The sequence below is a fragment of the Lasioglossum baleicum genome, chromosome 1 (assembly GCF_051020765.1).
Source record: "Lasioglossum baleicum chromosome 1, iyLasBale1, whole genome shotgun sequence".
NCBI lineage: Eukaryota > Metazoa > Arthropoda > Insecta > Hymenoptera > Halictidae > Lasioglossum > Lasioglossum baleicum.
Window position 1 is genome coordinate 15,962,274 of NC_134929.1, and position 13,286 is coordinate 15,975,559.

At 37.2% G+C, this 13,286-nt stretch overlaps 1 protein-coding gene across 3 annotated transcripts; it reads right to left on the bottom strand.

Annotated features, from left to right (window-relative positions):
- Nucleotides 1-6,846: 6,846 nt before the first annotated feature.
- P115 (general vesicular transport factor p115) lies at nucleotides 6,847-11,957 on the bottom strand. 3 transcript variants are annotated; one of them, XM_076425642.1, is made up of 13 exons: nucleotides 11,526-11,957; nucleotides 11,208-11,453; nucleotides 10,770-10,998; nucleotides 10,435-10,691; nucleotides 9,959-10,160; nucleotides 9,739-9,890; nucleotides 9,473-9,663; nucleotides 8,619-8,791; nucleotides 8,087-8,514; nucleotides 7,811-7,991; nucleotides 7,531-7,715; nucleotides 7,052-7,435; nucleotides 6,847-6,973 (listed from the first exon to the last, which is right to left on the bottom strand). In XM_076425642.1, the coding sequence occupies exons 2-13, from the start codon at nucleotides 11,283-11,285 to the stop codon at nucleotides 6,893-6,895; spliced, it is 2,541 nt and encodes an 846-aa protein (XP_076281757.1). In that variant the 5' UTR covers nucleotides 11,286-11,453; nucleotides 11,526-11,957; the 3' UTR covers nucleotides 6,847-6,892. The 3 variants fall into 3 exon arrangements, with proteins under 3 accessions (XP_076281757.1, XP_076281747.1, XP_076281765.1); XM_076425632.1 differs by having other exon boundaries at nucleotides 11,208-11,957; XM_076425650.1 differs by lacking the exon at nucleotides 6,847-6,973 and having other exon boundaries at nucleotides 7,256-7,435; nucleotides 7,526-7,715; nucleotides 11,208-11,957.
- Between the last annotated feature and the right edge of the window lie 1,329 nt (nucleotides 11,958-13,286).

The following is a 13,286-nucleotide window of genomic DNA, read 5'->3' on the forward strand; positions in this document are numbered from 1 at the left end:
TTTGCTTACGCTTGAAGCCGGACACGCGTTTGTAAATAAAATCAACGCATTGTTTGCAAAATATTTAACTAAATATACGTATAACTAGTCTTCCATTAGCTTGAATAACGTATGTAGAAAATGTACTCCGGTTGTGACGTTAATAATACTTTATGTTTACATCATAAATCTATCCGTATTACTACCTAACCTTAAAAGTTGTATTATGACAAGTTTTCTTAAAACAGTAAATGAAAATTAATTATTCATGTCGGTATAATTCTTTAAAAAATGTTTTTTCAGATTGTAAACTTGCTTTAAAAATTAAAATGTCAGGATGACCATCACTAGAAGTAAAACTCTTGATCCTAGTCGAAACAGAATTAATAAGTATGATAGAGTACAAATTAAAAGTAACAGCAAGCCAAAAGTCTTCATAAAATCTAAGGATATTATTAAAAATGACGGATTAAAGGACAGTAGAAGATTTAATAAAAATAAAAATTTAAGAGAATTGAAGAATCTCATTCCGTTGAGTTCATCATACAAGCTCTCAATGCAATGGATGGTGGGTTATCGTTCAGGGAAGCTGCTAACCTGTATGAGATTCCAAAAAGCACATTGCATTCAAAAATGAAAAATTTAAGTTCTGTGGATGCTAAGAAAGGATCACCAACTGTACTGTCTAAGACAGAAGAAGATGACATAGAACAATGGATTATTTACTGTGCCGAGCAGGGATTTCCCGTAACAAAAGATATTGTGTGTGATCAAGTTCAAAAATTTATCACTTCAGACAACAGAAAAACACCTTTTAGAAATAACAGACCAGGCCACCGCTGGTTTAATGGATTTATGAAGAGACATACAAACCTAAGCAAGCAAATCGCACAAAATCTTACTGTAAAAAGAGCGTCAGTTTCTGAAAGTGATTTGAGGCTTTGGTTTCATGATGTTGAAAGCAAAATGAAAGATAAAGGAATACCCTTAACAGATCCTAAAAGAATATTCAACTTGGACGAATCCTCTTTCATGCTTGTACCCAAAGAAAGTAGTGTTTTGGCAGAAAAAGGTGCACCAGTAAAAAGAATTGTTTCAAACAATGAGAAGGGCTGCTTAACAGTATTGTTTACAGCATCTGCTGATGGGTAATTCTACCTCCAATGATCATATTTGATCTAAAAAATGTACCCAAAAAAGAAATCTTAGAAAAGATTCCAGAAAACTGGGGAGTAGCCTATAGTGATAATGGCTGGATGACAGCAGAAACTTTTTTCCAGTTTATAGCAAATATTTTTGTACCTTGGCTGAAGAAAAATAATTATCAATTCCCTGTAATTTTGTTTGTAGATAACCATGCGTCACACGTTAACTTGCCTTTATGCAAGTTTTGTGTAGAAAACCAAGTGGAATTGGTCGCACTATATCCCAATTCTACTCACATAATAGGTCTAAAGCAACTAATGATACAAAAAGAGATGAAATTAAAGAAGAAAAAGCAAAATTATGCACTCAATTAGACAATATGGAAAAAGAAGTATTGTCTCTTGAAGTGATTGCTTTACAACAAAAAATAAAAATTAGAGAATAGAATTTAATAGAATAATATTTTTGTATGTAATTTGTTAAAAATTTAATAAAGTTCGATGTTATAGACATAATTATATATTGTGGGTTCGTAAATAACGAGAAGCACCTTCAATGGTTAACGATATAAACATATATTTGGTTAAATAATACAATACGCAAAGCATCTTTTATTCGTCATGCGCAACCAACCAACGTTTTAGGTTATGTTCGTTCGATCAACTCGTAAATTGAATTTGTCCCGGTATAGGCTCTACTTCTGTCCAGGTACTAGCTTAGATTGGATTAATATGTCCCACTATAGGTTTGAATTATTTTTGTTAATACAATTAAGATATTAACCTAAACAATGATTTTTTTATTTTAAATTACTTTACAAACTCTGAACTGTATGTTAAAAATCTAAAAAAATTATTTTTGTTTATTTAAAGTGATAAAATTTAAAATAGAAAAATATGCTGTCCAGGCATAGGGCACTTCACCTTAAGTACCAGGGGATTCGAAGCCACGAGAAAAGAGGTGGCACGAGCGACTGTCCTTGTCGCACACTATCACCGTCCTTGTCTTACACATGGGAAGGATAGGGAAAATTAGTTCACAATCCCGCCACCATAGATGGCGACACTGTCGCGCCACTGTTTCTCTATCTATCCTTGTAGGCACACTAAACCTCTCCTTGTCTTACACATTACGGGCAAAAATGGTCAAACTCAATCCCTAAATGGGATAAGGACATTTGTTAAAGATCAGGCTGTTTTCTTCGACTGTAAATGTCAATATAACTGCTTGCAATTAAATTATAATATCTAGGAAAATAAAATGAATTCGTTATCGATGCTGTAGTCTTTGTTTCAATAACTCTAGAAATTCTTTCAACTGTAGCTTAGGGCTTAGGGGCTCAGGGCTCAGGGGATAGACGTAAGAATGAGAATAATTTTCATATTACATCGTATAAGGTATATTATTTATTATATCTTATTTACATTCAACACTGTCTTGACAACACCATAGAAGGGGGAACTATACCCTCGGTTTGTAATTAGAAAGGAACTATTTATCAATGTTATAAACCTCTGTGCAAAAAAAAAGTTTGGTAACATTGATAAACACGCAACTGCCTAATGAACACGAGATGGAGTTGCTTCCTATTTCTATATTCTATTCAGCTCGTCGCGAATGCCGTTACACAGGGCAGCTCGCACTAATATCAGTGCCACCGATGAGAATATCTAACTCATCTGTGTCAGTTTTGCTATGATTCCACGATGACAGCAGTGCAACAGTGAAATGTTGCACAATATCACAGCACTGATTGACAGTCATCCTGACTAGGCGCCATCTCGTCTAAGCGAACTGAACTAAAATTGGCTCTAGACTGGCTCTGCATCCGGGAGGACCTCTGTCTTCATGGGAAAATCTATGCTAATGTGAATGAAATCACGCGCCTCGACTTTTTGTCCTTATACGAGCATATTTTGAGCTGCACAAAGGTCCATTTGATAGAGGAAGGTTCATCACGAGTCGCTCTTCTCATCATATCAGTCAAAAAAGTCTCTTTGAGACAGAAAAATACATTGAAATCTGCGGTTATTTTTCTCGATTTTGTCTTTACTTTGGGCACTCACATTATTAGATATAAACATAATCTCGTTAAATCATGAGAAGAGCGACCTGTATTTAACCTTCCTCTACAGAATGAGTCCTCACCCAGCCCAAAATAAGCTCAAATAAGGACAAAAAGTCGAGGCGCGCGAACCCACGTTTCGACCAAAAATCTAGTAAGATTCTAGTTATTTTCTAGTTACTTCAGTAGGGTATAGTTCCCCCTTATACCTCGGCTGTGGTATCAATGATTATCGATAGTTCTCACTATCGAATACTATCGATAATTTATTTTTACTATCGATAGTTATTTGATATATTTGGGGGTTGATATCCGTACAGTTGTAATGGTTTTACTCGACAAATATTGCTAAAATCCGATAAAACTACTAAAACAAAGATCAAAATATTTTTCATCGTAGATCTAGACCAACCGACAATATCAAAATTCATTAGATATAAGCATCAACCCTGATAACCAAATTCTCGATTTTTGCCTGGGATTCTCCGCGCGTATTAGTAGCTATTTTTGCCGTCTAATAGCGGAGGGCAATAGCAGAAGGCAAATTGAAGGCAGCCAGCCGGCCGAAGCTGAATTTGTTTAAGAGGGCAGTACCGTCGCGTCTACTGATCTGATTGGCTAATATCGTTTTACAGGGCCGCATCGTCGGTGAGGGTAGTTCGCACTGATGTGGCAGATGTCAGCAGCGAAGTAATCGAGCGCACGAGGAAGAAGATCGATCGACACCAATCGATACGATCAGCGTGTCGTTCGGAATAACGCATACGGTCGTGCGCAGGCGCGGCAGCTCCCCACTACGCACAGATGCACATTTTGTGCACATGCAAATTTTACTTATTCTCATATTTATGTTATTTTTCTTAGACTGCGGATCTTTATGCGAAATAAAAATTGTCTGCATAGATTGCAAGAGATGGAAACTATAAAAATTGCATTGCCATACCATTTTCTCTACAGTTCAATTTCAATTCATTACATTTCGAAATTTATTGAAATGTGTTTATGGAAAAAAAGTGTCGTTCGACGGAAAAGAAAATTTATATTTTTTTTATGACTACTATACACTTATTTTAATGTTTAAATATTAATAATTTTAAATTCAGACTACTCAATATCAGAAGGGATAATAAATGAATGAAGTAGGAAATAATAAATATTATATTTTTTCATTTAGTTTGATTATTTTTCTTTATTAGTCAACTATTAGTCAAATTTTTACAAACCTTGACTTGCGCGAACACAGAAGATGATTTGCAGGACAAATCTGATAAACAGGTTCTGGATGATCAGCTTTTCTTCGTAACTCCTCCCGTGAATCGCTCGAGTACAGTGCTGCTCTCACCGCATTTCTTCTTGGTTGAAAATGGTTGAAAAGAGGATTGTCTTATTATACAGACCTGCACAGACCTGGGCGACGCTGGCTCGAAAAATACATGTTGCTGTTGCTGCTTCTCACCAAAGAGGACTGAAGAGGACTAATCCCAACTAATCCTGACTAATCCTCTTTGCTTCTCACCTTCTCTTGCTCAGTAACACTCAATTACACTCAGTAAGACAGTTCCAGTCCCCACGTCATCCACTCCGACAAAGGAGTTGCAGGCTGCAACAGGCTGCAAATGGCTGCAACTTGCAGCAACATGTGTTTTTCGAGCCAGCGTCGCCCAGATCTGTTATATATTCGCCAATCACATCATCACATCAGTACGACTCGACGGTACTGCCCTCTTAAACAAATTCAGCTTCGGCCGGCTGGCTGCCTTCAATTTGCCTTCAATTTGCCTTCAATTTGCCTTCTGCTATTGCCCTCCGCTATTAGACGGCAAAAATAGCTACTAATACGCGCGGAGAATCCCAGGCAAAAATCGAGTTAATCCCACCTTGAGCAACTCGAACAATAGCGCAGCTCGGAACGGGCCAATTCTTAGCTCTAGGTAGGATTATCCCTCGGCAGGCCTGGTTATCAGGGAATGGCTTTGTATACATATCGATCTTCAAATATCGATTATGAGAACATCGATATATCATTGTCATCTCGAATTTAAATTCAAACTTCATTGTAGTAAATGTTTAAAAATCAAAACTCCATATTGTTTTACATTGTAATACACTTGTCAAATCATAAAATTCAAGAAGACGATGTTAAATTATTATTTCCTCAACAAAAATTCATGGTTATTAGATTCTGATGTACAGTAGAACCTCCATTATCCGGGCCTCTGATTATCCTTCCCCCCAAAGAATTAGTTTGCGTTAAACCAACCCATACCCTACACGATTTACTGCACACTTCAATAAGGATTAAGTTCAGCACCGAAACCATATAATTGTTGTATTATCGGAACAATCATTTTCCACTAATTAGCACGGATAATCGAAGTTCTACTTTATTGTATAATATATTCTGATATATCTGATGTATAAATAGGGTCATTTAGTGGTATTGCTTTATTCTCGAGGTATAAATACGGTCATTAGTCGTATTGCTTTGTTCTCGAGGTATAAATAAGGTCATTTAGTCGTATAGCTTTGAGTCCAGCACAGTGCAATAGACAACTGACCATATAGCGGGGCGCACGACTCGCTTACCTGAAACGAAGGTACACTGCGCCCTTTGCCAACTCATTATGACGCCAATTATCAATTAGTCATCCTTTTCAAGGGCTTATTTCGAATGGGAAACTCTCAGGAATATGACCATACTTTCTTCAAAATTTAAATCACTCTGGCTCATCATCGAAAAAGAAACGCAAAAAAAGAATTTGTTTACATTTTAAATTATGTTATAAATGTTATAATAGCCCAGTCCTTTCTGAAAAACAAAATAAAAATATAGCTCAATCGGACAAACAGTACCTACGATAAAAATTCATAAGTGAGGTCCGGTTTCGCCAAAATGGGCAAAAATTGCAAACTTCGAAGGCCTGTAATTTTTAGACAAATTCTAAATCGATAAAATGATGATTTCAACTATTTCATTCAGAACAAAATCGTCGATGGTGACGTCACGAGGTAAACACTTTAGCATAGAATGACTCAAAGATATCCAAGTTGTAGAAATGGCTCCATTATTAGTTAATCCTTTTGAGTCATTCGCTTTTGGTATCTTGTCTTTTATGCGGAACAGCAATTATTGTGTATGAACCGCTCAGGTACGCTAATAAAATATTTCACCGTTATTTGCCATCCCTAACATTCAGTGAGGAAACCCATCAGCCATATAATCCGGCTCAAGGTCACTTTTGACCATCTTATCCGGCTATACTCCTTACGTAGAAATATTAAATGGGTATCGAACGGGTCGACACTTTCATGAATTATCAAAATGCTATCAATACTTTCGTAGAATATCAAACAGCTATTTATCGATACTTTCGTAAAGTATCAAACAGGTATCAATTCATGAAGTATCATTATCGCAAATTGATACCAAATATCTTACATTTCGATACGTATCGATACTTTCTATTGAGTACTTTGGTATCGAATTGATTGAATATCATCAATAGTATCAATAGTGAGTCACATAATGTGGCCACTGGAGATCTAGAGTGGATCTTTAGGAATTACTGAGGCGAATAACAGAGGTTCTTCGATGATTTTAAATTCAGACAATGAAAGATAAAAAGATAGAAAGGTACCATTGAAATAAAAGTCTATTCACTGTAATTGTTCTTTTAATAAGCTTGAATTTCGAAAATGATGCTAATTCGCTCGGTCCACGGAATTGTTGGATTCTGGTTGATCATCGGTGTCAAGTTCAATGGAACTCTCATCTGTTTCAACCTACCAGAAAATATAATACGTTACGTTGAGAATACACGCGAAATACCGAAGAAACGGAATAACGTATAATCGAAATACCTTTTCGCCCAATGCGAGCAATCTTTCCTTGTAGAGCAGAATTTTGCCATCTTGTTCCGTTAAAAGTTCCAAAAGATCTTCTTGGTCCTTTTTCAATTTATCCAGTTCATCAGATTTCTCTTTCAATTTCTGTTCGAACGCACTCTCATCTTTTTCCTCGAGTTTTTGCTTGCACTCATTAATCGCAGAAACGTACTCTGACAAGCGATTTTCCAATTCGCTAATAATGTTTCTACATTTCTCCAGCTCCGCGGAATCCGTGTTGTTTACCGTGTCAGTAGATTCCACAGTACCTTCCGACAGCATATTAGTTTGTGCTACGCGTAATACTAAATTTTGATCTTTCAAGTGATTGATGGTAGAGTGAAGATCATGAATTTGTGCCTGCAAACACAATAGACGTGCAAAGTAATATAAACGATGAGACGTGTGGCTTCGAATTCCGGGAACACTGTTTACAAAAATCTACTGTACCGTACTTCGAGTTCATGTTTTTCCTTAACAAGCGATTCCGTGATTTGGTTCAGTTTCTGTATCTGTAAATCTTGTTCTCGAATAACTTCCTTGTATTGAGCTACCAAAACGGAGTCTGGGGGTATTGGTGATGTAATCTGATTTTTATGATGCAGGCTGCTCATATCAACAACCGACTTCGTAATTATACCTGAAAAGTAGAAAGGAAATATATTGTATGTATATAGTGATTATACGAGATGAGATGAGATTAGATTAGATTAGATATTAGCGATGATTACTCACCTTCTAACGCTTTCAATAATCTACAAAATTCATGGTCCAATAACAGTTCTGAAGGAGTCTTCGCCGAAGACTGAGGATGTTTTAACGTTCTGGAATACACCTCGTGTCTAGCGAGACCACCAATTGCGTCCTGAAATCTTTCTAATCCTATTCTATTCTCGATCAAATCACACAGTTTCTCCTGAAATAAATACATTAATCTATTCTCTTTCAGACCTGAGCATGTATTGTTTGCGTTGCTTCGTTTTTATCGTGTCTCTTTTCAATTCGTAATACCTTTGTATAATTCGAAACGCTGTTGTCATTAAAATGTATACACAATCCAATGAGTATAGCGCACATACTTTGCAGCAAAGTTTCTTGTAAATCATCGTTGTTTTCTTGCGAGGATAGCAACGCGGTTAAATAAGCCACGGATGAATTGATAAGTAAGAATGCTTTAACCGCTGCCGGGCAATATGCGGTCCACCTGCAAAGTAGTATTAAAAGACCCAGTTTGCATTGCGTTTTATTCCCTTGCTGCAGTAACATGACGCATTGTTGCATCAATGACACCGGTGGCTTCCCGATATTCGTCGCAAGAAGCACACGCAACAGTTGTTCCTTTTGCGTGCCTTCATCGATCAACGCGTGAGACAACGCCACCGCGGAAAACCAATTCGACAAAGAATCCGGGGAGAATAATCCTCCGCATAACAACTGTCCTAGCAATATTATATTCGTCAAATATTTCACTTTTGTTCCGCACCACTGTGCAAACGGTTTATTGTATGTTGTACTAGGAAGAACGATATAGATGGTCACAAACCTGTTGTCAATGATGGCATTTCGTTACCTTGCGGCAGCAACGTCTGAATCAATTGACTTTGTCCTATTTCGTTTCTGTATAGGAAACATTGAAAGCAATAAAGAACGGAACATCGTAACACGAACGGTTGTTTCTCGTTTACCATGGACATTAGTAGAACAACGATCGCAGGTCTGGAAAGTGTATAGTAGTTTCGGAAAATCTTGCAAAAGAAATGATAAGATGCGATATTTTCAAATAGTATAGAGGTGTGCGAGAACCCGAAAATGTCGAGTCAACAAGTTCTCGGAAATTTTGAAATTCTCAATTACGTCAAGGTTGCCGAAAATGTTCGAGATTCTCGAAGGTTTCGGAATTCTCGAAATTAAAAAATTTTAGGGTTTTATGTACTGGACTGCCGTTACAAGACTCGCTTTAAAACCAATCGTGGTATGTACGAGATTTCCGATATTTGAGGTGTACCCGAAAACGAAGTTATAAAACTTATTCATTGAACCTTCTTTTTTAAATCCCGATACTTTCGAGAATCTCGACATAATCGAGAATCCCGAAATTTTCGGGTTCTCGCACGCCCCGAGTATCCTATAACTGTGGTTGTCAGAAAAAACGCCACATGTCACAATTTCAAAAAATTTGAGTTTACGCATTAACTGAACTTCATAGTATAGGATTTACCATGAGAAACGTTTTGAAAATAAATCCGAAAGGCTCAAAAAAATAATGCAATTTAACCGATGTCCTATGTGAAAGCATTAGTGATCACAACTTTAAACGGCAATATCTCGAAAGTGAAAGTATGTGACGTGCAGCGTTCTTCCTGACAACCACAGATATATCGTTGAACCGAATTTTACCTAGGAGGGCTGCTAGGTGCCATCACTCCTGCTAAGAATTCTTGATTACTGGCATTTCCTCGGATAACTTCGGCCACTGTGTTAATCGTTTCCGTTAAAACATCCGCAGGCACACCACTGGTCATTAATATATTACATAGAGCTTGAAGTAGTCCACACGCTCTCATGATTTGCTGACAATTTGTTACAGCCTTTAAAAACGATACTTTCGTCAAAATGATTTACAAATCGATGTAGAAAAAGACTGGACCCGAGCCTGTGTTCACCTGAGCAGGTCCACTTGGTGTTACCAATGCACGAACCACTTGTACCATGCAATGGACGTTCGAAACCTTTTGTGGACTCCATCCAGCCAAGGGACTGTCTTCGACTTCGGGTGGAATTTGAAACATCGGCGTCAATTTCTGAATATAACTACCTAAAATACAGCAACAAACGTAATATAATATAATATGTCGCTGTACGTGCATTGCACAAAAATATTACCTTCTTTAAAAAAATTTTGGTTGCTTATGTTTCCTCTTAAAAGAGTCAACATAAGCAACAAACAGTCTTCTACCACGATACCGCCTTCCGCATTACCTTCTTGTGCGATAACATCGAAAATTCTGTCGAAAGCATTTTCGAATGCAACAATTTTTTGAATGTTTGCGTTACCTTTTGTTAATTGAATCAGAAGCAATAATACCTATAATAATATCGTTAATTATTATTTCCGAGACTACTCGACGAGACACAGAAATATGCCATACGTCTGAATACAATGGTTATTACTAGACTGTGGATCTTTATGCAAAATAAAAATCTTCTTCGTCGCTTACAATATGTACGAACTGTATAAAAATTTATTCTTGTCTTTAACAATTATAATAAATTAAAACTAACATATGGATATGCTTAAATCGTCTTAATGGTTGTACTGTTTTAAATTACATAAAATCTGCAGTCTAATTATTACGTACATCGTTGCGAATCACTTCTCTGCTGTCTCCGAGAAGATCCATTAATTTAGACACGCCCATAGGACAGATTAAAATTATCTCTTGTATATCCTTCGGTCGGTTGGTTAATAAATTCATCAATAATTTCAACGCTGGCCATCTAACGTTAAAGTCGAACTCTTCTAAAAGCATCAATACTGCTCCAACACTATCGGAATTCTTAATAAATATTTCTGTAAACTGTTCTCCTACTTTATTCTCTGGCCCGTGCTTATCCACTGAAACATTGCGAATTTCTATTAAGTATACAGTCTAATTTCCAAAAGCATAAGCATACCGGTAAATAAGCTTGTTACCTTCTTCGTCGAATGTTCTGGGATTAGTTATGTTACACAGAGTGTCCAATGCTAAACTAGTAATTTCGCAATCAGTTCTGTCGACGTCCAGAGTTTGTCTCAACGCCTCCATCCCTTGAGCTCCGACTTCGACACGATAAGTACGAGAAAGAGCTTTGAGTGCTCGACAAGCATCTCGTCTGTCGTTTAACAGGGTCGAAGATTGTAACCTGTCTACCAGACGTTCCACCTGTACAGATCATATCAAATGAAACACAAAGTTATCGGTGAACAAAACAGAATAGGTGTAGAAAGACAATATTTCCAGAAACCATGCAAGAAAGATCGTTTTATTGTTTGCTGTCGACGAGCGTCCAACAACTTTGAAATGTTAAACGGTACGAGACACGAGGACAATAATGTGCCAAAACAAATGTTTATTAAAAAAGTGTATCATACCATATCCGCACCAGACGGTTCATGTTCCACGTTCGTAGAACCTAAAACTGACTTCAAACTACTTTTAAAGTATTCCATTTTTCTTGACAATATAACAGCCACAAACTACACGTCACACGTCGTCGACGACATTTTCGGTTAACCAAAGTTACTGCAACAATCGATGTTTAGTAGAGGGCGGTAACAACGAAAATGTTGGAAAATGTTCATTGGCACATTGGGGAACTCGAAACGTTTCATATATATCTAGATATACAGTATAATAGATAAAATATATACATATATTATATTATAGTTCTTATATATATGCATATTTACATTGTATACGTATATATATATGCATGTGAACACTTGAATGCACATATGTATGCATATATATGTATGTGTATGTACTTTTTTATAAGACTTTGCATACTCGTTTGGAACCTAATCAATGAATAGACAGATACATAAATTAAATTCGTCGACAATAAGGGTAAATCGGAGATTGATTATGCACACAGCTCACAAAAACAGTAGTGCAACATGTATAAAGATTACTATTCCGATATTTCCGATATATGTGTCCACGGTAGAAATAGCCGTATCAACTTCTGTCGGTATTGCGTCATACGCGCTGGCAGAAAATAATGAATTTTTGTAGAACCTCTTTTTGTAAGTCCTGTAACATATACTATAGAGTAGAATGGATGCATTATTGTACTTGGATCTCTCCGCCGATGAAATTATGTATATATATAAATATTCACGTATATACCCCGACGGCACACCGGCTCGGTTTCAGCCTGGCCCCTGTGCACAAAAGGGCGCGTTTTCCGCCTGCCGAGGGCTCGAGCCCAGGGCCTGCCGGCCGGGCTAGGATTCAGCCGATTTGCAAGATTGCAAGGGTGCGGGATTCGCGTTCTCATTGCGTGATAATACAAACACGGGTTTTTTCAGTAGTCAAAAACGCCAAATAAAGGTCAATCTAGGCAGCAATCGCCCTCAAAGGTCTTATTTATTAACTTATTATACTTTTGTCGGTAACAAGGGAGACTGCTACGCATTTGCAAAGTACTGCCACATTGATGCGACCCGCCCTGTGTCGCGCATGCGCGAGAAAAGTTGGGCCCAATCGAAGCACTGATTGGCCACATTAGTGTGATACCGTGCTGCCCTCTCAAAAACAGGCTGAATCCCAGCCCGGCCGTCAGGCTCTGGGCTCGAGCCCCCGGCAGGTGAAAATCGCGCCCTTTTGTGCACAGGGGCCAGGCTAAATCGTCCTGATTTGGTCTCAACGCTGAGCCAAGCATTGCGTTAGCCCGTAACGTGTCGGGCTGGGGCTCGGCTAGCTGGGTCCGGCGGTGGGCTCGGGCAGACTGTGCTGTCGGGGTAAAGTCAGTGTCACACATATGCATATATATATATATATAAGTATTCTTAACTTTTTTATAATTGTACCAAACGACCTGATGTTTTGTAAGCAATTAGAATTAGATTTTCCAAAAATTACAATTTACAAGGTTGCAGGCAAAAATAAAAAAGGCATTTTTTAAAACTTTTTTATTTGAAAAATTTAAAATATATGTTTTGTGGATCTATAGTATAATGTAGCCACACACATGTTGAAAATTTCATCGAAATCGACTGACATACACACGAGCTACAAGCGATTAAAAATGGAAAAATCGTAGTTTTTCACGACTTTTAATCAGTTTCTGCTTAAAATGCATAGAATCGTACATCTCTCGATGCGTGTTGTTTTTTCCTGCGTCAACCGATTTCGATGAAAGTTTCAGCATCTGTATAACAAACATAGATCTAAAAAACACATATTTTAAATTTTCATTAAGGGCCCAAATAAAAAAGTTTTAAATAATGCCTTTTTTATATTTGCATGCAACCTTGTAAATTGTAATTGTTGGAAAATCTTTTTTGTACATCATTTAGTAAACCAATGCTTCTAATTGCTTACAAAACATCAGGTCGCGCGTTTGGTACAATTATAAAAAAGTTATTCCGTTTTAAAGGGCGTACGAATACTCATATATGTGACTAACTACTGTATATTATGGATATTATGTATATTATACATATTAT

What these genes read in the sequence shown, in the direction of transcription:
- P115 (XM_076425642.1), bottom strand. Translation starts at nt 11,285, where the DNA reads ATGGAATACTTTAAAAGTAGTTTGAAGTCAGTTTTAGGTTCTACGAAC. An exon ending in AACCGTCTGGTGCGGATATG is followed by an intron (nt 10,999 to 11,207) that starts GTATGATACACT and finishes TGATCTGTACAG; the next exon opens with GTGGAACGTCTGGTAGACAG. An exon ending in CCAAAATTTTTTTAAAGAAG is followed by an intron (nt 9,891 to 9,958) that starts GTAATATTTTTG and finishes GCTGTATTTTAG; the next exon opens with GTAGTTATATTCAGAAATTG.